Source organism: Hippoglossus stenolepis, chromosome 12 (assembly GCF_022539355.2).
Source record: "Hippoglossus stenolepis isolate QCI-W04-F060 chromosome 12, HSTE1.2, whole genome shotgun sequence".
Classification (NCBI taxonomy): Eukaryota; Metazoa; Chordata; class Actinopteri; order Pleuronectiformes; family Pleuronectidae; genus Hippoglossus; species Hippoglossus stenolepis.
The window spans coordinates 10,295,771-10,323,078 of record NC_061494.1 but is presented as its reverse complement, the minus strand read 5'-3'; the positions used below and the strand labels follow the sequence as shown (position 1 = coordinate 10,323,078).

The window sequence follows — 27,308 nt, the reverse complement described above, 5'->3', positions numbered from 1 at the left end:
CGCAGAGACGCCGCTCACCTGCTGCGGATCAGGGCCGAACAAGGAAGTCCGTGGCTGTCAGTGTGAGAGGAGAGCGCGCACATCTCGGGAGGACTGTAACTTTCTGCTCGTCGGCTCCAGGCCGCGTCCGCTCGACAACATGTTTAAAAAGCTGAAGCAGAAGATCAACGAGGAGCAGTCGCCGCAGAGGAATGCGCAGTCACCGCCGCAGGCCCAGGTCGGTTGTGGTGCTGGGAGCTAACGGGCTAAGCTAACGTCTGTTTACACTGCTCGACGAGGACGAGTGCGGCCGCGTCGCTGATTAGTTCATCCAGAAGAGTTGGCTATTTATACGTAATCGACTTAAAGAGCTTTCAACTGTATTTAGCTTGTTCCGTGAGTCGGCTCTTGGGCTTTTTAAAGGTTAGCCCCATGCTAAGGCAGTTAGCTGCGTTAGTTGCGTTCAAGATAACGTATAAACTGGTAAATCCTGTTGTCCCACCATGTAAAAAAACAAGAAACAGTAATCGTCCGTGAACTTGTGAGCGGGTGAAACACATTTCAAATGTATTAGAAGACATGGGCGTGTCTGTTTATGTGGGCTGCGTGGAGATGACAGCTGGCAGCTTCGCGTGTCACATACAGATCCTGCCTGTGTGTCGTCAGGATGCAAATATAAAAGATAACGAGAAGCCAGAGCTCAGATTCCAAACGTGAAAGTCAAAGTGAATAATCGCTGGAAACGATGCTCCAGAGCTGCTTTCATGTTCAGGTTGCAGTGAACCCCACGTGTCCCTGTTGTCCTGGTTCGACCTCTCCTCAGATGTCTGTGGAGTTGATCAGGGTTTTGCATGTGTTGTCTACATTTTTTAACTATTGCCCTAAAATTTGAACACAGATTATTTGCGTTTACTTACATCATCAGTCTGTATCGATAATTATGATTTAAATGTCACATCATCATTTCTGTCAAGTTTAAAGACAAATTTTTGCTGTTGAGTGAAAGTTGTAGTTTTAAAATTGTCTTTATGAGCAGAGAATGACAAACATTTGATAAATCTGGGGTTGATGAATTATGTGTCGTAACACAATGCATAAATGGTATGTTGTTACATATATTGGATTTTTGTTATTGCAATTGAAAATGATATTTTGATTCTTATAGATATTGTTTTATCGCCCAGCCCTACTCTGATATAGCTATAAAATCAAAAATTCATTCATTTTTAACCTCCTTTGCACTACCTGTTAAAGCCTTTTGTAATGGCGACTTTACTCTAGTATGGAGCAAACTTCACTTAGTTACTTACAGTTTGTTTGATTTTGTAGTTCCTGACACCCAGTGTCTTGCTGCACAACCAGCAAGCTCACTGGGTTCAAAGGTAAAGATTGACAAACAGTCACAATTACAAAGAGCAGAGTTTGAAGTCTCAACTTGAATCCTTGAAAATCTCCTATAGTCCTATTGGAATAAGGAAGAAGATAACACACACACGCATACGCACAGTTTGCACAGCTATCCTAATCAGGACTTTGCACTGATTACCATTCAATGTGGACAGGCTAACCAAAATCTTATTCCAAACTGTATCCATGACCAATTCATGCCTATCCTCAACCTAACCACAATTCATTTCTTACCAGGAACCTATTCGGGGCGTTAGAAATTTAGATTTACCTCAGACTTGGACCAGGCTTTGGTCCCCATGAGATCTGTTGGTCCTGACATGTCAGTGTTTATGCCGAAAAAGGTCCTAAAGAGGTAACATAAAACACACATATACTTATATGCACTCATTGATTTTAACAGATGGGCTCTGGTGAGCGGCGCAGCAGCCAAACTCCGCCGTTTCATCACGATGGATCACCTTCTCCCAGTGACAGAGAGGTGAGCATGGTGTCAGCCTGTGTAAATGTCTAATATATTTAAACTCAACAGTAGCCTGCAGAGATGCCGCGTCCTCCCCCCCAGCTTCTGTTCCTATTTTCAGTACAGAGTAATGTTTCTGTCAGTGCTCAAAAACCTGTCTCGTTTTTTGCTACGCTTGATGTTCTCCCAATAACAAACCAGTGCCTTTCGATTGCTGTGCCAAGTGAAAGTAAATCCGAGACCGATCTCTGAGAGTTTAAATAATTATATTATTTATTACTCATCCTTAATTATCTGTCTCCTACTGATTACTCGGATGTTGATATAATAAAAGACACATTTACTCAATCAAAGCTGCTCCATTGCGTTAAGCAAAGGCTCTCACCACGGGGTCCTTATAATATAACGGATGATAAAAGAACACATGGAAATGGAATTACCTTGTGATAATTGATGTTATAGATCAAATCAGCATTGCCATCTCATTTTTATACAGGTATGGTCTGTTAAGTTTTCTCTTCATCTTAACGGCATGTGTTATGATGTATTTAGATTAAATTCAAGACATTTTGATGTTTCTCCATTTATTATTATTATTATGTTGTTTATTTTGTTAAAGCTCTTTTAAACATGAAATATCACTGCATGAAATCAAATGTAATTTTACTACTGCTCATTTAACAATACAGCATAAATTATATTTCACAGTTGAACCATAACTGCTCGCCAAGGAGAGATTCACATTTACAAGCATTGGGAAGGACATTTTATTGGTGGTGAGCAGACCGTATTTCAGCGTGTGTATGAATAATTGATGTATCCTCCTCTCAGTGGTTTTCTTTCTCGGGTGTGTTGCTGCAATATGTTTCCCCAGTGGACACGGACAAGACGTCTCTGATTCGTTAGACAGACGTAGACTTGCAGCGCGTCACTGACCACCTCTGTGAGACCGATGATGCAATGTGTGGTTAATACATATATTTCAGAGCATAAATTGATGTTTACAGTCTTTTTGATCGTGAGATCAAAAAAGGGCCTAATTACCTATCCATGACAAGTTTTCTACATTGCAACCCAGCAGACCACTGCGTAAGTGACAATGTCCTCATTTGATCCCAGTTATATCATCTATACCTTCTCCTTTCTTCTTTGGAAGCTCAGGCTCCGGTGTAGTTTGGGTTTGCGTGCCCTCGACTTAGAAGCTTCTTATCATCACAGCATCTTTTTTTCTCTTCTCAAACACTTTGACACACTCTGAAAATGTGTTTCTATTTGACCATTGAACAGAATTAACCTGTCTGCGATGACACCATAACTTAAGACGATACATGCAGAGATGTCAAACTGTTATTCATGACATTAATGTTGATTGAGTGTTTCACTTTCTCGCTTTTCTTATTTTTCTTCCTATTTCATGTAGTCTCTCTCTACCTCTCTCTCCCTCTCAACACTGTCTGTTTCTCCATCCATCTCAGTCTGGCCAGACACTCCCTCCAGCGCTATGTCACTCTCATGGTGTTGTTTTATTCTCATTGCTCTCTGTGTCCCTCTCCTTTCCCCCACCTTTCGTCCCGGTATGGCACTGACGGGGGGGTCAGGTGCTGGCTGGGATGATAGCAGAGCCCGCTTTTCTCTCTGAGTATACTATCTTTGCTCTGGACCATTCAAATCGACCCAAATCGGCCCAGGTAGCCAGTGTGGTGAGTGTGTCCTCACTTCCTCCTCCTCCTCTTCGTCCTCCTCCTCCTCCTCCTCTTGCCCTGAACCTTCCTCCTGTCTCCGCGCCTTTGGGGAATCGGTAGACATGTGGCCCGAAAAGGGACAGCTTGTTCCCTGCTCTCTGTCTCCTGTTTCGTTTGGATGTAGCATCAAGAAGGCATCTCATACGTAGGCTAAACCTGCATCTACTGGGGTTTACAGTTTGGGATAGAAGCTTTGTGTGCTTTCTGCCGTATGTTGGTTTATTGCCTCACCTTTCAGTTCTTATGACCTGCCATAGAGTTTAATACTGCCCCCTTTTTATTAGAGATCCTTTAGTTGCTTGCCTTATAGCCCCTCAACTCCTTGTTATGTTGCCTGAAGGCCTTTGTCCCTTCTCCCCACAAGTCTGTTTATTTGGAGAGTTGATGTTCTCATTTTACAACCCACAGGCAGGCTGTGTAAGTGTTTGTAACTCTTCCAAGTAAACAAACAAAGCCGTGTCCCTTTGCTCTCGTGGAGCTTAAAAACTGGATGGCATATGTTTATACGTGGAAGCCGCAAGAAAACTGAAGGAAAATATCCCTTTAAACAACCTAATATTCATCATTTGTGACACAAACAACACGTTTTACCGGATATTAAACATTAGGTATTTCATCAACTAAGAGAAGTCAGACAGTGACCAATAATCATTAATGAATTCATTCATTTTTGCCAAAAATGTGTGTGTCTGTTTAGTGTGTATTTAATATAGCTTGTTATATGTAATTTTTGTCTATTTTAAAACTCAGAATTTAAATGCTAATTGAGGTTTGTTTACCTCAACCACTCTTTATTGGACTGTTTTAATTGTCCATTAATATGGGTATTTTAATAGTTTATATTAGAAAACTGTAAGATATTAATTGTAAGAAATACAAAAGTCTTCTCCTGGTGTCAGTGTTGAATAATACCAGTGAGGAAATGCTGGTGAATTGTGTCAGTGTTTGAGTCTTGAACTGTTGATTGATTACATTTAAGCTAAATATGGTTGAAAAAGCTGTACTATATGTAACTGGTTAGTCTATAACATTTTCCTCAGCTTATATAATCTTTATCGGGTGTTTGTCTGTAGAGATCAGTGGATCATTTATAGTTTGCAGACTATGAACGGGTTGCAGCTACAGATTGTTATAAACCATAAATATCTTCAATCCATCACAATGTCTGTGTCATGTTCCATCTACATCTTAACAAAATTTGATCAACATGTCCTGATACAATGTTGATTGCTGAATCCCATGATACAAATCATAATCAAAACAATTTTTCTCATTATTTGCTTTTTTCCGAGTTATGTTTTTAGATGAACAACCTTGTTAGCCACGTTTGTCATTTGAGCCAAAACTTATTTAAGGAATCTTAACACAATTTTGTGGTTTACTGATCTAGTTATTGGTCATGGTAAGGATTGTGAGTCACAAGATTTTGGATTCAGAACGTCTTCGTATTTTGTGTATTGTGAATCAAGCATGCAGTACAAAAATAAAAGTCAAGTTTACTGCCCTCCTTGAACTAGATCTCCATTGGTCGAGGTCCAACCTTTAACAGCATCTTAGTGAAATAACACTTGTGAAAAAATGTCAAAGAAATGTAGGCTCAAGTGAACACGAGTGCTGTTTACCATTGAGAATTTAGCCCGGTGTGGGTCCTTGTTATCTAACAAAAATGCTGAATTTATTTTCTTTTTGTAAACCATTTGCAAAGATTATTTTTCTTAAAAGCTTGAGACCTGTGTGTCCTTATAGGGGTGTAATGCAACTAATGTCTACTTTCATTTCTACTACAGAAACCATAAGTGTGAAGTTAGAGCTTCAATAATCCTTGGTACAGTGCCCTTTGCTTGAATGAAGCTCTGTCTTAAAGTCCCTCACCTCCTCGCCCCACACACACACACATACACACACATAATGACCTACATTTACTTAATATGTTTGAAAGAAAAAAACACGCCCCTGGAAAAATAACTAGGATACTTTATAAGCCATTCTTCATTATTTACTTTAAGAGTGATCCTTAAAACCCAGAGCCAACAGTGATTACTGGTCCATGAAGAAAATGTTCATATGAAACAGGAAATAAACGTTAAATGTTTTGCACAGTAATCCTGAGTAAAGGAGAAGCTCGGAGATGGAAAAGAGGAGGAGAAAATGTGCTTACTCTGTTCCTGCTTCTAACAAGTCAACTAAACCAACTGAGCTGCTCAATGTTCACTCACTTCGGGTTATGTCTTTGTGCTCTTGTAATACAGCTGCGAGCGCACTGCCAAGCATCTTTAATTCAAATACCGGCTCTTCGACTTGACTTTTAACTGTCTGTTTGTTCTGTCCTCATGGCTGTTCTGTAGAGTCTAGTTTTAACCCTTTTTTTGTTTCATGTACAGTAGAGATGCCTTCTTTTTTATGTATATAACCCCTCTGTTTTTTCCAAGTTGCATGAGGGTACCCATTGCCCCTGCATTGCTCCCAGCAATACTAATATTGCTCCCTCCAGAGTAATCAGGGAGAGCCACGCTGGGTGTGGATGACTAACTGGTCCAGGACAAATTCACCAGCGCAGCTTTCCTTCCTCTCATTATGTCTTTTAATCTGCAGGGTGCCTCTAAAGGACCAGCCAGGTCTCCCAGAGGCAGCATCAATGGCGAAGAAAGTGCTCCTCCTCACGTAAGTCTTGGAAATTCAGAAAATTATCTGAGAACGCAGTACTGGCTAAAACACACCTTCCTATAAACCTAAACCACCTGGTTTTGGGGTTTAGTTGCAGCATAGATTTGAAAAATGAGCCCCGCTTTCAAGATCCCCACTCACAAGTTGTTGCTGGTGCCGGGGCGAGGGGTGCCCACCTCTGATCAGAGGCTGTGAACTTTTTCAAATAAATATATAGTTCATGATGTAGAAATGTCAGTTGACTGTACGTAAGCATTGGCCTAGTAAGGGCTAAGACGGTTTGAAACACTAGGTGGCGTTATGAGACATGTTTAACCCATAAAAGTAGATTTGTTTTTTATAAATTTGGTAATAAAAGTGATTTCATCAAAGAAAATTATTTTACAGCTCAAAACACATTTAACTGTGCAGTATCACTTTAATGTTATGATGCTGTCTCATTATTTGATTAGTTTATTTTTTCATGCAACATCTTGAACATCCTAACAGAGAGAGGAGCCGCAGTCATTTGCTCAGAAACTACAGTTTAAAGTTCCCTCGATGGAGTCGCTGATTCGTGGCGGTGCCAGTCGAGCAGAAAGTCTGTTCCGCTCCCCCTCCAAAGAGAACCTGGTCCGCAGCTCATCGCGTGAGTCCCTGACTCCTTTGGGAGAAAACGATTCCCCAGGTGCCCCCACATATGATCCCCCTTCAGACATAGAGAGCGAAGCTGAGGAGCCGCCAGGAACCGCCGAGTCCCTCTCCAAAGAGCAGCTGTTGCACCGACTGTTCCAGGTGGAGAGTAGTCTGGGGAAGTACAGAGGGAAGTACTCAGAGGTGAGAGTCGCACAAGTCCCAAAGAGATTCAAATGTTTAAAGAAACGTTTAAACAAACATTCAGTTTTGTATTCTCATTGAGGATTTATTTCTCTCTCCGTTTCTTCTTCTTTTACGTACCTCCACCTTTGTATTTGGCAGTTGGTTACTGCATACCGAACAGTACAACGAGATAAAGAAAAAACACAGGTAAATTTGCTTTTGTTTTATTTTTTATTATTTTCTCGAAGGCTTTTTTTCATCATTTGTTCATGTTCAGAACAAATGTACCATCCTGAGCTGATCAGGTTTTCATTTCTGTTCTCCTCTTCCTCAGGTCATCCTCAGTCAGAGTCAAGACAAAGCTCTCCGCAGGATAGGGGAGCTACGGGAGGTACGGCTCTACATTATAAATGTTATGTCTGTACGTCGATATCTGTCCGCCTATTTAATTAAATAGTTTTATATATTGAATGATGTCTAGGAGCTCCAAATGGATCAGCAGGCCAAGAAACACCTACAGGAAGAGTTTGATGCTGCACTGGAGGAGAAAGACCAGAGAATCACGGTCCTCCAAACACAGGTCAGTTTTATTTGTGAATGATAAACTGCTTTAAGGGTTTACAAGTTTATTAAGTTTGACTCAATATTGCACTTAAATTCAGTTTTTACCCTGCTAGAGAAATCTGACAAAAAGGTTTGACTAAACCTAGTAAGGTCTAAACCTTGTGTGTAGCTGAACCATTCAAATGAACAGTGTGTGAAATTAAGGAATCTACAAAATGCCAGTTAGCGTATTTGTCATCTCATATTGTATATTACCAAGTGTCAGTCGGTTTTCAGCCCTTCATCTCTTTGCTTCTCTCTGTTTTTACATACACAGTATTTGAATACAACTGGATTTCCAACAAAGCTGCTCTTATTTAAATGTTTGTTTTTGCTCCTGTTGTCAGACAGACAGTGACAAACATTAAGACAACATGTTATCCTACAGTCCCTTCCAAGCAGTTCCCAAGCTGCTGCTCTGTCCTGCTAAAAAGACAAAGCCTGTGCTGTGATATTATATATCTTTTCAAGTTGATCACTCAGAGAGAAACTGAGAACTAACATATGAGACATCTTATTTTAGCCTTTTTCACTAGTGAACCACCAGCCATCGTCCAGAATTTCCCTTTCACACATGTACCAGAGACTCACATGACACGTGTTCCAACATACTGGTAATGCTGTCTGGATTGGGAGGGAGGTGGCACTTGGGTAGAGCGTGTAGGAGAAATGATAGAAATGTCATTGACATGCACGGGTCCAAAAATAGAAACTGCTAGTGCCAATTCATCATGAAAGATCAGCTGCCAATGGCTTAACTCGCAACACTCAACACTCGACTGGTCAATGATCAGGAACTTAACTCACACACACACACACACACACACACACACACACACACACACAGTCCAAGATGTAGCATTGGACTGTTTTTCTCCCTAAAACACGGAGGAATAAAGATGGTGCTATAGAGGTTAAAAATTACTTTATTTGTATCTTTAGGAAATATGTTTGCAATCAACATTGTCAACAAATGTATTTGTACAGATGTTTTTATCTGCTTGAAATTCGATGCAATAATAAATTAACATGATTTATTCTTTGGTCTGTTTATAGAACTTTAAATCTTGGTTCTTGGCTCTCCTCCTGCAACATCTGCAAAAACTGTACAGATAAAAACCTTAGTTATGGAAGAAAGCCATACATAAAATGCTAAATTGAACGTAAACAGAACGTAACCTGTTATTGTCTTCAGTGGTCAGAGATATTTTTTTCACTAACTGGGATTTCTGTTTTTTTCTGTCAGGTTGCTCTGTTGAAGAAACGAACCAAGGTGTTCTCTGATGAAACTCTGCCACCTGACAATGAAGTCCCTCAGTCTAGAGATACTGAAGACTCTTCCTCTGCCGCACAGAGTCCTTCTAAGGAGCAAGGAGCCGAGCCTGAAGTCACTGAGGGTCAGCATACTTTTTATTCATCTTTAGTTAAGAGCAAATACCGAAAATCAGTTTGAAGATATTTGGGGTTATATTCATGTGACATCTCTAGGAAACTATACCGTTACTTTTTAATTAATGTAATGTATTTTCTGGGCAGGAGAGGGCAACAGTGATCCAGCCAAACTAATGGAGGCTCTACAGAAGAGAGTGACGAGACAGGAGAACCTTCTGCAGAAGTGCAAAGAATTGATTCGTACACACAAGGAGCGCAGCGCCCAGCTGGGCAGTGAGAATGAAACTCTGCAGGAGCAGCTGCAGGAAAGACTGCAGGAGCTTGAGAAGATGAAGGTAGTTAAGATGAGTTATGATATGATGATAGTTATTATGCTTGAGTAGTGACCACATTCATACTTTAATATCAGCACGTTTCAATTCAAATTGATCCATAAAAGTTTAGAAAACATCTGCCCATACACTGACTCTTTGTCACATTTTTTTTTTTCACGAGGCAGTCAGGTTTTTTTAAAAGCAATTTCATGGCAACAGTCTCTCATTAGAAATTGATGTGGCAGTAAACTGTAATTACGAAGAAGGTTTGATTACACTGGAGCCGAGCCGAGCCGCTTCGGATGACTGATCAGTTTGTTTATAGTAATTCATGTTCGGCTGCAGAATGTCTGCCAGAGACTTTGTGGTCCACTGATAATGTGACTCCATTATCTCAGTGACACTGTGCATTGCTGTGGTTCTCAGTGTCCGAACATCCAAATTCTCTGGCCACACTCCAGGACGAGGGTTCAGGTCATGTCAGCGTGACATGACTGAACCATTGTTTTTGTTGATTTCAGAAGATTTAGCTTCAGTGGTATGACCGGCTTATTTGGCTTCTCCAAACTGTGGATATTGTTACAAAGACACTGTTAGAACCGGCTGTATGTTGATCAAGGTGCTTTCAGTTGATGCCATGATTTGTATGTTAAATCTGCACCCTGTTTGGGAGCAGTGGCCTTTGCCGTGTCTGGAAAAGCAGAGGTTAACTGGCGTTTAGCCCTCTTAAGCAGCATGAAGGCATCCTGGAAGCGCTGGGCTGGGCTGGGCTCATCCCCTGCCTCAGACAAATATCCCATAAAACAAACCATCTGTCTGCGATTCCTGTCCCATGGCATGAGGGTTTTCAAAATCTTTATTTGCAATCTGGTGTACAGAGTATTGTATCCTGTTTTTGCTTTTCGTACATTCACAGGAAAAATATTAATTTTTCATGTTAGTTTTATCTTATTTTGAACTGTTGATAAAAAGGCAACATGGACACTGATGCCTGGTGGCCCACACACATCGAACAACTGAGAAACAGAGACAACCCAGCATTTCCTGTTTAGTAACCTCCAGTTAAACTGTGGTGGCACGGAGACATAGCAACTACATGCCACTGCTGCTAAACTGGGCTGTAATTTGGGTGGACTTGTTGGTTTAGCAGGGCTTGTGTACACTATGATTGTTTGGCTTGTGGGTGAGGAATCCTGTGTGGTGCAGAAAACATCTCATTTAGAAGCTGTCTGACCATAGCATAAACAGAACTTGAGCTTGAAAGTCAGAGACGGCCCAGTGTAAAGTGGGACGTTTGTCATCTGTAATTCTCTCATGTTTTCTGTTTGAAGGAACTCCACACAACAGAAAAGACCAAGTTTATCACTCAGCTGCGTGACGCCAAGAACCTAATTGAACAGCTAGAGCAGGACAAGGTGGGTGAGGAGGTTTTTTAGTCTCTAGTCATATCTTCCTTGACGGTCCTGCAGATTCAGTTGTATTAGAAAACATGTTTTTTCACTCTGCCCCTGAGTAAAGACACCTTGACGCCCCATGTTGTTCCTCTTAAACTTTGACCTCAGCTGTGCAGGATGGACAGCAGCTCATGAGATCTCTTGTGAGGTTGAAAACAACCAGCATACGTCCGCCAAAGTTAATGCCATATTTTGCCATGTCAAAGTAGTGTTTCCCATTAATTAACTAGACTGTGATGGTTGCCATATTCTTATATGTCCTGCTACAGTCTCATAATGAGCCAAACAATTTTTTACACTTCTCATAATAACATAGGAGAACTCTAACTTACTGATTTGTTCCGTTGCTGCATTGTACAGCTATGTGCAGCATTATTTGTAATTTGCTATTTGTCTCTTGCTCCCTCGGGTTATCTTCCCTTAAGTTGTTACCATCCACACAGACAGTCAGACCTCATAGTTTCAGCTGCAGTTGTGTGTGTACCCTTAAGTGGCATGCAATGCAGTTCTTTCTGTCACGTGAGAACTTGTCTTACCCTCTGCAGTCTGTGTTCATGCCACTCAAGGGTCTGTTGTGTCTAAGATGTGCGTGCGACCCAGTTACCGCCATCGATTTAATGGATTCTGTGGAAACGTTGCAAAGAAAGTTAAACAAAATAATTCCTGGATCTACTCATTTATTTGGATCCACATTCCCCACCAACATTTAATGGGTTCTTTCCTGATTCAGATCCTCCTCCCAAGTTTTGTGGTAATCCATCCGGTAGTTTTTGCGTAGTACTGCTAAATAATAGATGGACTTACAAAACAAAAATAACCTCCTTGGCTGAGTCAAAAGAGACACAGGGCTTGAGTTAGGGTTTAATATACAGATATAGTCGTGATCACATCATCATCAGTTTCATTTGCTCAGATGGTTGTTTTTCTTTCATGGCTTGCAGGGAATGGTCATTGCTGAGACAAAGCGGCAGATGCATGAGACATTGGAAATGAAAGAAGAGGAGATTGCGCAGCTCCGCTCCAGGCTCCAGCAGACTACTTCCAAGAAAGAAGAATTACAGGACCAAAAAGAAAAGGCTGAGAAATCAGGTGAGTGGAATCCACCTCTCTTAACATTCAGCAAAAATATATATTTTCTAAATATGTGCTAATGTCATGTTGTTTTTCTCCCACAAAGCATTTGAAGAACTTGAACGAGCACTGGGTGTAGCTCAGAAGGCGGAGGAGGCCCGCAAGCAGCTGCAGGTTCAGCTGGAAGAGCAAGTGAAAAATATTGAAATGGCCAGTGAAGAGGAGAGGAAGAAACTGCAGCAGGAACTCACACGAGTCAAACAGGAGGTCGTCATCATCATGAAGGTCAGGGAGTTACAAATTCTTTCTGAAGAACTCGTTCTCCCAGTATTTCACATTTTTCTTCAGTGTAAAGCAAATTTATTCTGTTATTGACTGTTGATGCACTTTGATATTTACAATGTGTGTTTAACAAAAAAGAGCGCTATGTAAATCAGATCTATTATTATTAGAAATCATCTGAGGAGACAGTGGCTGGTTTGGAAAAACTCCACTCTGAAACTCTGGCTACTAAAGAAGCAGAGACAAATGCCAGAATCAGCAAAGCTGTGGTAGGTGCCAAAAGATTTCACAAATATCATTTCACAGTATAAACAAGCAAATCAGATGAAAAACAATTACTTTGTGAATTTGGATTTGACATGATTGTGCCGTTTAGGAGGAATGCAAAGCAGAGTTTGCCCAGTTAGCCAAGGAGCTGGAACAGCAGTCGTCTCTGGCTCTGGAGGATGCAGATTTACAGAAGACTGCCCTGAGGACTGAAGCCGAAAGCAAGGTTAAAGAGATACAGCTGGAGCTGGAAACTGCAAGAACCGTGGGTCTATTTTTCACTATTTCTAATGCAGTTATTAACTAGGTCTGTGTGAAAGCTTTAAATGTTTTTTTGTTTTTCTGCACGTCCCTATCAATAAATAGTCGCCTGAAAAGAAAAAGAAAAAAGCTGGTGTCAGTGGTCCTCACAGGACTGTAATAAACACGACCAATCATTTCATTCAGTCCAAATGAAATAAGTGACTATCACTACCGACCTGCGGGCCTGTGTTGCCTGCACTGCCCGTGCTCTCACTGTGCATGATGCAGAATCTTCAGCCGTGTAGACACACACTGTTGAAGCAGAGATCATGGTCAGAATTTATTGAGCGAGTCACATAAGGTCGGCTTCGAGCAGTTCTCAGGGAGTTCATGTTCATGTGTTTTGGGGGCATAGCTTTCAGAGAGCTAATGGGAGGGGCTGGGATGGGGGTTGCATTCTTTTAAAAAAGTGTAGCCTGGTCTTTTCCAGGATTACCAACCCTAACTCATTCATAACTTAATTGATGAATAAAAAATAGATTTTATATCATTTGATTTTGTTTATCTGGCAAGTTAAGTAAATGCAGTGTACAGGAAAGTGTATACACCTTCACGTGTCAATGATTTACTCATCGTAAAAACTACTCACTGTACATACTCAAGCAAAATTTACTACAAAGCACAACACATTTTGTTGAATAGAAAGTTAAATATTTGAATCGCCTACAAACACATGCTTCTACCGATTCTTTGCAGCCCCACTGGTAAAAAATAATCCATCAACTGTTTGTTTTTATAGCAGTCTCAGAATCATGTGAAATGATAAACTGTAGTGACTAAGTGAAATAAAATAACGACCTGCATATGTGTGATTGCAGAGGATACTGGAGCTAGAGAGTTCTCTGGAGAAGTTCTCAGATGATGGATCAAGTCTGTCCCAGGAACTTTCCAGTCAGATGGATGAGCTGAAAGATAAACTCAAGGAGCAAATCTCCGCATTACAGGAAAAGCACCAGGAGCAGCTAGAAAATCACAAGTGCATCCTCAACCAGCACCACGATGCCGCTGTTGAGGAGCTCAAAGAAAAGCACAGAGTCGAAGTGGAAACCCTCATGAAGGACAAAGAACTGCAGTTCCAAGCACATGTTGAAGACATGAACCAAAAAACATTTGAGAAACTGGATGCAAAGCAGGCAGAACTGGAGGCTCTTTCCTCCGAACACTCTGAGGCTTTGGCTAGTAAACAGCTTCTGGAGGAGAAGTTGGTGGCAGCTGAAGAGGCTCAATGTTCAGCTCGGAAGGAGCACGAGGAGAAGTTTCAGGATCAAGCGGCAAAGCACAGTGTCGAGCTTGCAGACGTCAAACAGGAGCATGAGCAGTCATTCGGAGGTGTGGAGAAAACTCTGAAGCAGGAACTTAACGCTATGCAGATCGTTTTGAGGGAAAAGGAAAAGGAAATTGGGGAACATGTCCTTCGAGAAAAATCACTACAAGAGCAATCGCATTCCAATATGCAGGAGCTAAATGTCAAGGTTAAGGAACTGGAGGAGCTGCAACAGAATTTATCACAATCCCAGTTGGAGTGCGGCAGCCTTAAAGAGTCTAATGAACAGTTAAGTAAAATCTCGGAGGAGCTTGATCAGTGTAAGAAAGATTTGGCAGATTTGGAGCATCAGTTGGAAGCTGCAAAGAAAGATTGTCAACAGAAAGAGAAGTCGCTTCAAGAGCAAGAACATCAGACCAAAAAGGATATTTCAGAGAAAGAGAAGTCATTTAGCACACAACTGAACACTAAGCAGGAGGAACAAACACACTTTAAGAAACAGCTGGATGAAAAAAATGCCCATGAGAAGAAGATGAAAAACACTATAACTGAGTTGGAAACTAAGGTAAAATCACAGGAAACAAAAATGGAAAAGTTCAAGCAGAAGGCCAAAGAGATGCAGGAGAATTTTAAGAAAAAGCTTCAGCAGAACGAAGAGACCATGAAGAAGGAACTGGCGAAGAAGGAGACAGAACTTCAGAAGAAGGAGCAACAAGTTCAAGAGAAAATTCTCGAGATGGCCCAAAAAAGCTCCCATGGCCTGAGCACTGAAATGACAGAGCTGCAGGCCAACCATAAGGAGGAGGTGGAGAAGCTACGTGACACCCAGAAGCGTGAGGCTGAGGAGCTGCAGCGTCAGTGGCAGGAGAGATTTGGGCAGCAGGAAGAGGAACTGATGGAAAAACACTCAGTCCTGCTGCAGGAGAAGGCTCAGGAATTGGAGGAATTATCTCAGCAACTTGGCAAAAGCAGAGAGGACACTGATCAAGTGATGTGTGAAATAAAGGACTTAAAGGAGGAGCTGGCGATTCGAGAGACCACCGTGCAGAAGCTGCAGGAAGAGCTTAACGAAGCAGCGGTGAAGCTGGAAAGTTTGTCTCAGGGTGAAGCAGTGTTGAAAGAGCAAATGGAGTCAGTGGAGAGGAACCTGAACCAGGCTATGAATGAGAGAAACGCCCTGCAAGACAAGCTGAGCGCGAAAGAGGAAGAGAGCAGAGAGAAGATGAAGAGTTTGTCAGATAAATTGGAGGAAACAGAGATGCAGCTTAAAGCACTGGAAAGTTCCAGACTTAAAGAAAGTGATGACTTGCAGAATAAATGTGAGGAAGCTGCCCGTCAACTCCAAGCCAAGGAAGCAGAGTTCCAGCAGCAATTGATTATGATCAATAAGCAACTGGAGAATTACTGTCAGGAGGTTCAGTCTCAAGTGGAGTGTGGATCTAATGAACTCCGTCAAAGAGTTGAATGTAGGGTGAACGAGCTGAAGGACAGACTGCTGTGTAGTCAGAGAAAGGTAGGCGATCTCAAAAACACTATCCTTACCAAAGCAGATCGAATTTGCACTTTAGAGGAGACTCTCCGCCGGCAGATGGAGGAGAACAAGAATCTATGCATTTCATTAGAACAGACGTCTGCTCAGGTAAGTGCTCACACAGAGCATATCAAAGCCTTAACAAACGTCAAGGAGAATCATTCTCTGTCTATCAGTGACAAAGTTCAGAAAATCGAGGAGCTGAGGGAAGCAAACAGAATCATATCAGATAGTATGAAAGCAAACGAGGCGCATATCGGTGATTTGGAAAGCATCGTCAGTGACTTGAAAAATCAGCTCCAAATTTGCATAAAAGAGAAGGAGGAAGCCATAAATCATCTGAAGCAGCAGTATGAAGAGGAGAGACAACAGGCTGCTGTTCAGATGAAGGAGACCATTGAGAGATTGGAGCAAGAGAGGAAGTCTGCGTCGGAGCAGGCAGACGCACTCAGGAACAGACTGTCTGAGTACGAGAACAAAGCAGAGAGCAAGTTTGTCCAGAATGACAACACTATCACATCTCTGCTGGCCCGGCTGGAAGAGCTGGAGCTTGAAATGTCTGAAAAGAACGAGGCTCTGCGAAGCCTGACAGCGAGTATTGACAATCAGTCCATCAGCAAGTCGGAGATGGACCAGGTGCTGAGCGAGAAAGAGCAGAAACTCAGCGGACTTACCTCGGAGCTGGAGAGTTGTGTCGGCCGACTCGCCGAGCTTCAGGAGCAGTTAGCCTTAAAGTCAAAAGAGTGCGAACAACTCGTAGCAGATCTAAAGCAGCAACACAGCATCAGGGAGAGCGACAAAAGGGAGCTGGTGGAGCAGCTGCAGCAGACCCAGATGCAGTGCGCTCTGAACGGTAACTCAGAGCAGGAGATGGCAGGGAAATTGCACTCCCTCGAAGAAGACAACCAAAAGTGTAAACTCGAGCTTGAGGGTCAAAGGGAGGAATTTGAAAGAATGAAAAACGAGATTATCAAGAGCAAAGAGGAGAGTCTGAAGGGAACTGAGGAGAAGTTATCCGCAGAGAGCGCTCGGAAAGTGTCAGAGCTGAAGAAGAAAGCTGAGCAGAAAATCGGTCAGATTAAAAAACAGCTGACCTCGCAGCTTGAGGAGAAAGAGCAGATGATCAAAGCTCTTCAGACCAGCGTGGAGGAAATCAAGAGCAGCGAAACATCAGGCCATCAACAAATAGAAACATTAGAGGAGAGAATGAAAACTTTGGAGGAAGCTCTTGTCAAGCTAAAAGAGGAGCAGGAGAAAGAACTTGAGCAGACGCTGCGATATGAGAGGCTTGAGAAAGAAAAGTCTTTAGAAGAACTGAAAATCATGTATGAAGAGAAGTTGTCCTTACTTCAGACAGATACAGCTCAACAAGGGGAACTCAAAGAAGCTAAATCAGCGCTGCAAGAGATCGAGGCAAAGCTGAAAGAAGCAGAGGAGCAAATTCAAAATCTCCTAACAGAAATAAATCATCTGAAAGAAGAGATGCGTGAGAGGGAAGCCCGGCTTAATCAGCATCAGGAAACTATTAAACAACCAGAAGTTGTGGCTGAGATGACGCTCGAATGTAGCAGTGCACAGCAAACCAAGAGCGTGATGGAAAACCAAATGCAAAACCACTATCCCATGCAAGAAGTGGACGGCGATTCTCAGGAGTCGCTCAAGAACAAGCTGAGTCGGGTGACGAACGAGAAGGAGAAAATCCACAAGGATTTCACCAGGTTACAGAAAGACGTGCGATTACTGAGGAGGGAGCATGAACAGGACATAGAGTACATGAAGAAAGAGTTGTTAGAGGAGAACGAGAAAAAGCTGAAGTAAGTCCATGATATCAAGGTAGTTGTAATAATGTGTAATTAACCATTGACATCCTACATTTGCATTGAACTTTTGTCTCCGTAATATTTAAACACATTCTTGTTTTGTCCAAACTGATTCACTACATTGCTTTTACCTTCTGTTGTAATAGAATGGAGTTGGAGGATGTGGAAATGAAGCACAATTCTGCTATCAAGCATTTAATGAGAGAGATCAACACACAAATGGCCTTAAAAGAGACGGAGCTTGACTCGGCAGTAAAGGAAGCCATTGGTGAGGCGGGAGAAAGTAAATCTACATTCATCAAATTCAAAGTGATGAGATTTGAAGCACTGGATATTAGTGATTAAAGAAGACATATGCTTATATTCAGGTTCATAATTTTAATTTGTGTTATAATTTGTAAAGATTCTCATGGTCAGAAAACACATCACTTTCCTCATTCTGTCCATTGCTGCAGCTCCTCTTTTCAGCCTCAGTCTGAAACACTTGGTTTCAGCTCCTGTCCCCCTCCTGATAAAGGGCAGTCTGCTCTGATTGGTTAACCGCTTACAGGTCGTGTAGGAAATGCCGGCTTTCGCTCTTGCTTTCTTTGGAGGTGTGCCTGAAAATTATTATGCAAATGCAGACCTTTGTGACTTCGCATGACATCAAGATGATGCAGAAGTATCAGTATTCAGGAGCTTCAGTGTATTCTGTTGGGGAGAGGAGCTCACTTTACCACAGGCTTTGGGCTTTTTAACTTTGCAGACATTAAACATTCACAAAAACCTCTATAACACACTTAATGAAAGAAAAACTGAAAAAGCATTATATGTCTCCTTTAAAATAAATATTTCTGTTGTGGTGAAGTCCTTTTGGTACAATGCAGTCTGCTCATGTGTCAAGTGTCCAAGTATCTGACTTATAATAGTAAAGATGATGACCTCCATGTTCAACAATAGTGTGGAAGAACATGGAAACATGTTTTATTTCATCTTGACACTGGGTGGAACAAAATTAAGGGGTTGTTGCGCTTGGAGCAGTGGAACTGATTTAGCACGTTTCCTTATTTCCTTCCTGGTTAAATCCTGTTAAATTCCAGATGGGTTGTGAGTGAGCGGTTTGGAGCATGACTCTGGTTTTATTTGCTAACTCTGGCTTCTGTCCCGCTCCTCGACACAGGGAAGGCCCAGAGTGTTGAAGCAGAGCTCATCACCAGCCACCGTGAAGAAGCCAGTCAGTTCAGGAAGGTGATCACGCAGAAGGAGGATGACTTGCACAGAACTGTTCAGAAATATGAAGAGGTCATACAGGTATAGTATAAAAAAAAAAGAACAATTAATAGTTTTACTGTAGAAAGGAGATTGAATACTCTCACCATTTGGAAGCTATCACTGCACTAGTTGGCAGCTACGTTCCCTTAGACCCAAACTCAAAACCCCTGGATACCATTAGTCATCTGATTTCATTTATTGATTTTAAACTGACAAGCTGACATAATACATGATAAACATATGTCTTTTTTAATTCATAGATTATTCTAATACACAGTATTTTCACATATCCCCATGGAGCCTCCTACCAGGATCTAAATGAACTTGACTTAATTATCAGTGAAAACTTTCTGAATGATAAACACAGACAGGTGAAGGATTAAACGATAAAACAACACACAGTTTCTTAAGAAGGTGTATGATCACCGAGGGCTGCCACAACCACTTCAGTAAACCTTGGCATTAATTTGACTGAGGTCTGAATAATATTAGAAGACTCAACACCAATCTTCTAAAAGATCCTCCTCAATCTCACATAGCTGTTAAGCTGGGTTGAGATCTGGTGACTGTGAAGAATGCAGCACACAACTCACATCATTTTCATGCTCCTCAAACCAATCAGTGACCTCTCGTACCCTGTGGACGAGGGCATTGTCCACCTGTTTCTCCCCTAATTTCTCAGGTTTGTCCTGTAATTTGTCACATGTCTGTGTTTGGAATCTGGTTAAATGATCATTTACAAGCAGTCAGCGGCTGGTATGAAATTTTCCTTTGTTACTGTCTCCAAATGTAATTTAAGACAGAGGTCTGAAATAAGGCAGTGACCTGCCCTAAAATAGTGGAGTTGTGATGCTGAGATGAAAATAGGAAATGACTCAGCCACTATTATCTGTTTTTTCTTTTGTAGAGTCGAGAGGAGGAGATGGGGGACAGAGTGTGGCAGGTCCAGAAAGAATTGGAGGATTTGCGAGCGACTAGCCACGGCACGTCTGAGGTACAAATGGCTCTGACCTTCTGTACATTTTCACCAGCTTGTCAAACATCTGTGACTGGTTTTACGACTGGTTGATGCATTAGGGACATTTTCCCATTTACACAGATGTAGAAATTCATACCTGCAGCTATCAGTTCATTATATATGAGTCTAGAGGTTAGGATTAAATTTATATACTGATTTGAAGTCATAAGTCACTAAACAATGGCTGCACGAAATAACAACAGCTGTATGAAATCACTTTTTCAGTTTCCTTCTGGGATTTTGACGGAAGCATTTCTAGTTTTGAATGGCAGCTTAATCCAGGTGCGTTTTAGTTTCAGTATCACAAGTCCCCTTTAGTCGCCTTATTATTGAAAGTTCATATCCAGGATAATAGACTTAGCAGTTACCGGTTATCTTTTCCTTTGCCTTGTTTCGTAATTGAAGGATTTCGTCTGAAAGCTTGGAGACACTGTGCCTTCGCTCTTTGCTGTCATCAGTGTCTCGCTCCGGTCGCGTGGCTCCTCTCCAAAGCGCACCGGATGCTGTGAAGCTCGTTTGATTCGCTCAGGAATGTTCTCCTCGGCAAACAGAGATTGTGAGGCAGCAGCCAGCCTCAATCCCTGTTCTCAATTATCATCCTGCGAGGTGATTCTCAGCCTAAGATTTATGCCACAGCAATACTCGCATTCAAGATGTGTATACTGGCAAGAGTCCATAAAGGACAGAAGTAGTCCTTAGAGATGTTCTAACCCAGGTGTGAGGGTGCCATGAGACCCCTGCATTGATTTTTCTACTCATGTCCAGATGCACACAAACAAAGAGTTACGTTGCGCCCTCTGCTGCATTTTTCCCTCGTGAGGTCATAATTTTTATGGGTGGATTGTACCGATTTACGCTCCAGGAGGCTTTTCTTTACTACGGGGCTCACGAACCATTCTTCATTTAGACAGTGGGTCTGCATGTCTTTCCATAGAGACCGCACTCTTTTCATTGCACTGTGAAATTTAAAGATGAGGCAGGTAATGTTCTCCATTTTCGTTTTTGTCTAACAATCCCATGAAAAGAGCGGCAGTGAGGCAGTTTAACGTTATGTTCATGGTAAAGATGAAGGGTGTGAACCGATGACACTGGAGCTCTGTGGCACAGAGGAATCAGCTCAAGCAGGATTTTCATACACAAACAATATATATGATCAATTTATTGTTGGTTTTGTTGAATATCCGTACACTCGTCCTTTAAAGATAAACTTTGTAGTTTAAATGTTATTATACAATTTCAATTTACATACAGTATTTTTATTTTCACTGTTACTACACATATATCTTATATCTGTTCTAACTCACAGTATCTTCTTATTTCCCTTTAATTCTGGTTTAGATGAGCGCAGAAGAACTACAGGTACGTCTGCAGCTTCACTGGTTTCACTGTTTTATGAGTCATATCATCTAAGCCCATTATCACTGTAGAACAGGTCTTTGATCGAGAAAACATGCATCATTGAAGAGCTCATACTATCAGTGTGTTGTATTACTTGTTCCACCTCCCAGTTCTCATGATAATTAATGTTCTGTCCTTCACCTCAGACTCAGCTCGCTGAGAAGACTACCTTGCTGAGCGAGGCTCGGCTGAAGGAGCAGGGATTTGTTGAGAGAGTGAGTCTCGACCCCAGTGTGTGTGTGTGTGTGTGTGTTTTTGTATGTGTGTGTGCTCTCTGCAGGGACAAGTGAACAGCAAATCCCACACAGAGTATTCCCAGGGTTCTGTGGCCTCTAGCAGCTACTGCTCTCCCGCTGCATCAACTTAATTACGCAGCACATCTGTTTACATTTGTTTAACCCCATAAACAATCAGAGCAACGCCTCCTACAGTTTTTCTCACACACATCGTCATTCTCACAAACATCCCCAAAGGACGACCAACAAAATGTTTATATCACATGCAACAATTTAAGCTAATGCATAACATTAACCCAGTGGGGTCAGATAGCCCTATTGTATTGTTAAACTCTGCATGCTTGTGTGTTTCTCCACGGTAGATTCACTCGCTCGAGGACAAGATTAAATGTTTCCACCGAAAGACTGTTGTAACTCATCTCGGGAGCACATTCAAAGGTAATGTTAACACCATGAATCAATTAGTTCTGCTTTTTGAAGATATTTTCCCTGGGATCAGCTTAACAAAGATCCCGTACATAGCATCTGAACACAGAAGAGTAACATTAACAACACACCTACCTCTGTCGTATTAGGGCGGGCAAGTATTAGGGCCACTTAAATGTAGGGTTGGCCAGATGGTTTATCATACACATCTTATTTGTTGAATTTGTAGCCATAAATAAAGTCATCTGGAAAAAAAAGAAATAAAACAAAGCCGGTGTCTGTTGCCCTTTCACTGTAATAAACACAGCCAAATAATTCATTGGGCTTAATATCCAGAAGTTAGCGAGCCACGTAAAAGTGGGTTTCTAGCAGTTGTCAGGCAGTGCGTGTTCGTGTGTTTTGGTTGTGTAGCTTTGACGATGGGGTGGGATGTGTTGATTGCATTTTGTTCGAACTGTAGCCTCCTCCTGCTAGCTTCAGGATTACCAACCCTAACTTTAATGGGGAAAAAATGATTCTTGATTTCAAGAGTAAACTTGTGTTATTATGAGAATAAAGTGAAAATTTCAGGCTACGGGTCATTTTAGAGCGGGATCAGCTTTTCACCTGCATTAAAATGAGGAATGTGCAATTTGGAGGAGGACATGTTTGGTTGTGGTCGACTGTAAGGTTATCGTTAGTTTGTGTGATGTTTAAAGGGGGTTTCATAGTTTCTCAAGAAACCATTGCGTTATTAGTAAATAGGAGTTTGGATCTAGAAGGAGTGGAGCTCCCGAAAGCACATCTTCTCCTTGCTGGTTATTTCTTGAAAAAAATGTATGATAATTAATATTATAATATTACTGCTTTATTCTCATAATATTACCACATTATTTCTGTAATTACTTTTTTCTCAAAATATCATATTTTTTTCAATATGGTCCCAATACTGTGCTTTTAAAATAGTTTTATATTGTGTTACCATGGTTTTATACTAATTGTCTCAGAACCATTGCTGCTCTGTCAGATCTCAGAGTTGTGTTCTGCCTAATCTTCTAGTAACCACATCAACTTGGATCAAAGATGAGGCAAGAGATGCAGATCCCGAGTAATGTGTGCTAACGTGTTGTTTTCTAGACTGGTTGAACTATGATTTTGAGGACATTTTTATTTGAAAGGTGATTTTACGTTGACTGGTTAGGGTTAGAGTTAGGGTTAGAGCTAGGGTGTAATTAGGGTTTGGTTATGGTCGGAGTCGGGGTTCGTCATATAGCTCTTGTTGTTGAGGTCTGGATCAACCTCTTAAAGCTGTATCCTCGACTATATCGCCGACTAAACATTGTGGTGCCTGCGTGTGTGACACAGACGGTGTTTAGAGAGACGGAGTGAATCCTCCCCTCCTTTCCTGCTGGTGTAATAAAGAGGAGCTGCTGTCAGAGGGGGGGCGGTGAAGAAGCCATCCTTGGATTTAATGGGTTTTGCAGATCGTGGTCTTAATGTTTCCCACACAAGACCCTGCAGCACACACAGACTGTATCCAACCTAATGCCTGCTCCCTCCTGTATTTCCTTTGGACCACTGTTCTTATCAGTGAAAGTGTCCGCCTCTCATTCTGTTGAGCCGCCTTAACCCAGACCGAGCTGTGGTTTCAGGTATACGGCTGCTAAGTGTTTTCAGGTCTGTAGCTTGCCTGGTGCAACATGGGGTCAGGAGGACAAAGGCGAGGAGGAGGATTTATTGGTGACGCATTACTTCACAGCACAGATAAAAGAGTTGTTTACACTACACTAAACGCGCGGCCTCTCATGGCCCATTCAGGGACTTTAGGTGTCGTCTGAATTATTATTCCAGATAAGCAGGGAGCGAGTGTGGGTGTTGTTCCATATTAAATAAATGAGGGGGATTATTCAGTTGTTGAAGCGGAAGCGTAAGTGTTACCAGATCCTGCCCGAGTTGTCACACTGATTCTCTGATTCATAGTTTTTAAAGGGATAATGGTGTTTTAGCTTTGGGGCTCAGAATTAAAACGTTCATTCTTAGACTCTTGTATTGTTAAAATGCTCCTGCTGAGTCTCGTCATTCTTTCCTGTGCTTGTAGTCGCTGCTTAATTTGAACCCATGCCTGCACAGAAAGAGGTTCTGTGTTTGGTTGCTAAAACAAACATGCTGTTGTCGGCTGTGACAATTCAGCTGGAGTGAGGTTAAATGTGTAATGGTGGTTCTTCAAAACTGGAGAAGAAAAGCCAAACACTTTACGTTTACAAACCAAATTCGTTAAGTTTTTAGACAGATATTCCAATTTTGATCTTAAAGCAATGTTTTATTCTTTATTTGTTTATTGTATTTAACTAGGAAATCTTCTTCTTAGAAACACTATATCTTAGAACAGAGACCTGAACAGATTGGTAGCAGAGTATTTACACATAGTCTCATAAAACTCAATAAACTTATTGATAATTTACAATTTCAATGCAATATTATTTAAATATAACATTTACTTTATAGTGGACTGATAATGAATGTCTGGCTCTGCTTGTTTTTACAGATCCTGTTTTCAACAGCACTGATGTTCTTTCAGAAGCCACTGAGATGGAGTACCTGAGGAAGGTGTTTTTTGAATACATGATGGGACGGGAAACAAAGGTATGTTGCATTTTTATACACCAAAAATATTTTTGGATTGTTAATTTTCTTTAGTGTTCTAGTTTTTTTTTTTTATTCTTATTTTGTAATATTTCAAAATCTCAAGCACTGGGTGATTGTCTGGATGTCTGTCACCTTTCATGGCACCTTTCTAAACACCCAAGGAAACCTTTCCAAACCTCATATATACACATAGACACCTTATAATGCATCATATGTGAATAGTTAAACATAAACCAAGGTTATAATCAGATTGAGACAAAGACACTTCAAATGTCGTAAAACTAAATTAGAGGATAAGACAGAATAGGAGGAGGTTATGCTCGATGGACTTAAAAAAAAGTGATACCAAGTTCAAGTTTGATATGTTTTATTTTTATAAATGAATACTTTTTTCAGTAAATTAAACTTAACCATTCAAAATCACCTCATCAAAATGACGACCTATGATATCAGCCCATCCCATTTTTGTTGAAGTGAGTGTGAAAGTCGTATAGAAGTCGCGTCGTGTCCAGTTTCCTCTGGTAAAATTAACAGTGATCTCTTTAATTAACAGTGCTGTTGACATGGTCCTAAAGTCAGCGGGACTTTCTCTGCTCCTCAGCAAACAGTTAGTCTTTATGGCCACACGGCAGACCTCCCCAGTGTTGGAGGAGGATGTCCCCCGGCCTGCCTGCTCGCACATGCATCCTGCATGACGCAGAATTGCCATTTAAAGACATGCTGGCCTTGTTTAGTGTTAGTGGAGTGGTTAGGTTTCCTACACAGCAGCCCTGTTTCTGATTATCCCCGGCGTTTATGGGGAAATGCATGCTCCCTGGCAGATAGGCCTGGAGTTGATTATGCAGATAATGTTTTTTCCCTTTCGTTTTCTCGGTCCTGTTGGATTTAAATTGTCTCAGAACAAGTACAATATAATTACATCAGGGTGTCAGGGTAAGAGGTGTGTGTGTGTCTGGTGTTTGTCAAAGGGATATTGAAATGAAAGATGAAGATGACAAACTCTTCTTCATTGAGGTTGAGGAAGTTCAGAGTTTATTGTTTCAAATGGCATTTGTGAAGCGTTTGGATTTGTTATTTTGTTTGTTCATTTATTCATTTCCTTCTCATCCGCAGACAATGGCCAAAGTGATTACCTCCATGCTCAAGTTTTCTCCAGATGAAGCGCAAAAGGTTTTGGATAACGAAGACTCGAAAGCGACTGTGAGCATCTGTTTCCCTCCTCAGGATACTTTGATGCAGAGTTCTGCACGAGCAAAGCTCCGTACCAGACCCAACCCGTTACCCGCTATTACCTCCACGTCAGATCCCGACCCGTTAACATATGTCCCACGCCCCGACCTTTCACATGTGACATGTCACTCACTTCAAATCCTGGTCCTTCTGTCTTCTTGTCCACTGTGTTTCCACAGCGACCATGTGCCTATCTTGCGGCTTTTAAAAGCTAATATTTGTTCACACCATATACGAGCAGCAAAGCCACTGAGAACGTATTCACTACTGGCTGGATTTGTCTTTATGTGATCTATTTCGACGAACTAGCTTGTGCGCTGCCGGTAGTTGTTCGTAGGTTTTCACCATATCAATAACAGTTTGCGGCTTTCTAGGTTTCATATACGCTGGTTAGTTCATTTTTACCTGTTCCCGTGAATTTATATGAATATATTTTTTACTCCTTTCGCAACCGTTGTGTGGGTTACCCTGCAGGTGTCCGCCGACCCGGTGCAGGACTCTGCTTTTAATTAGCTCATTGGCTGAACTCACCTCAGCCTCCTTTTGCTGTTATATAAAACATATATGATGAATGAATTCTTCATTGATACGTTCTCAATTGACCAAGTTCGTGTCATGTCTGTCTCTCTGCAGCCTTGGTTACGATGAGTTGCTGAATAATTCGGGTACTTTGGGATGGAAATCTGCTGCTGCTGCTGCTGCTGCTGCTGCTCCTGAAGAAGGGGAAGACTGCCATGGATTTGATCGAGCGCTTCTCTCTGCATTCTTGTCATTTTATATCTGTGTGTGTGAGTGTGTGGGTGTGTGTGTGGGTGTGTGTGGGCTGCTGTATGTGTGACTATATGTAAAGGTATGAGGGAATTATGAGAGAATATGCCAGAAACACAAATCTTCCATGAATCCAGTTTTACTCTAAGATTTAAGTTTAATTTATTTGTTTTAGATGAAGAAAAAAATTAGTTTATCTTTATTTCAGAATTTTTGAATATGGTTTGGCTTGTGCAATAAATTATATTATCATAATAATGTATTGATGCTGACGGTCAGTTGATTAATAGGTTTCTGTGTCGTGCCGTGGTCTGAATCACTTCCTCTGTAAAACTGTAATCGACCCTTTAACTTTGCACTCGCACCACGTTAAGATTCTGGACCTTGTTTGTCTGATGCAGCCTTTTTATGCTTTATATTCTGACACTGACATAGAAACCCCCCAAAACTCACAACTGTAAATTGTACTGTGATTACGAGAACTGTACTATATAGGGCACTATATGACTTGCTATACATTTTCAGACTAAAAGATTAAATCTTATTTACAGAACACTTTTGTCAATCCTTCTTATCTCTCTGTGTCTTTAATGTAAAATCCAGACCTTTGTCTCATTAGCTGTTTTCACATTGTACCGTCCGGTTCACAGAGGCTAAAGAATGATAACAGACAGTTTAAATAGACACGTGTAGAATCTCAACAAACATTGGTTGTAAAGATCCTCTTGGTCTTGTGTTACTTTAAACAACGGTGAGCCACTACCAGCAGGTGACCTTTATTTGACCTTTCATTTATTTCTTACAACAGTTTTCTCATGTAAAGAACACACACACACTTGTATTAGACTGTGAACGCCCTCATTTGATGAGAATCCGAATAAATTATTGGTCACGAATGTTATAAGTAAGTAAGTAAGGATTTCGACTCCTTTTCTGTTACTTAAGTACACTTAAACCTCACAGAAAACTAATGTACAAGAGAATTACACACAGAGAGACACT

General features: G+C 41.3%; 1 protein-coding gene across 5 annotated transcripts; it reads left to right on the top strand.

Moving 5' to 3' along the window:
• Positions 1-26,859, top strand: golga4 (golgin A4). 5 transcript variants are annotated; one of them, XM_035173610.2, is made up of 25 exons: positions 1-217; positions 1,790-1,867; positions 3,448-3,549; positions 6,184-6,252; positions 6,745-7,071; positions 7,213-7,260; positions 7,388-7,444; positions 7,535-7,633; positions 8,903-9,053; positions 9,193-9,383; positions 10,694-10,777; positions 11,758-11,905; positions 11,994-12,172; positions 12,340-12,438; positions 12,546-12,701; positions 13,558-17,348; positions 17,501-17,622; positions 18,514-18,644; positions 19,513-19,599; positions 20,962-20,982; positions 21,168-21,236; positions 21,620-21,695; positions 24,208-24,305; positions 25,422-25,508; positions 26,172-26,859. In XM_035173610.2, exons 1-25 carry the CDS (start codon positions 140-142, stop codon positions 26,184-26,186), a joined length of 6,363 nt encoding a protein of 2,120 aa, XP_035029501.2. In that variant the 5' UTR covers positions 1-139; the 3' UTR covers positions 26,187-26,859. The 5 variants fall into 5 exon arrangements, with proteins under 5 accessions (XP_035029501.2, XP_035029499.2, XP_035029503.2 ...); XM_035173608.2 differs by having other exon boundaries at positions 17,501-17,637; XM_035173612.2 differs by lacking the exon at positions 3,448-3,549 and having other exon boundaries at positions 17,501-17,637.
• Positions 26,860-27,308: the final 449 nt, after the last annotated feature.

Bases quoted from the DNA above. Each gene is read 5' to 3' on its own strand.
- golga4 (XM_035173608.2), top strand. From the start codon at position 140: ATGTTTAAAAAGCTGAAGCAGAAGATCAACGAGGAGCAGTCGCCGCAG. The intron at 9,384-10,693 runs GTAGTTAAGATG...TTCTGTTTGAAG, and splicing joins AGGAGCTTGAGAAGATGAAG to GAACTCCACACAACAGAAAA. The intron at 17,638-18,513 runs GTAAATCTACAT...TCCTCGACACAG, and splicing joins CATTGGTGAGGCGGGAGAAA to GGAAGGCCCAGAGTGTTGAA.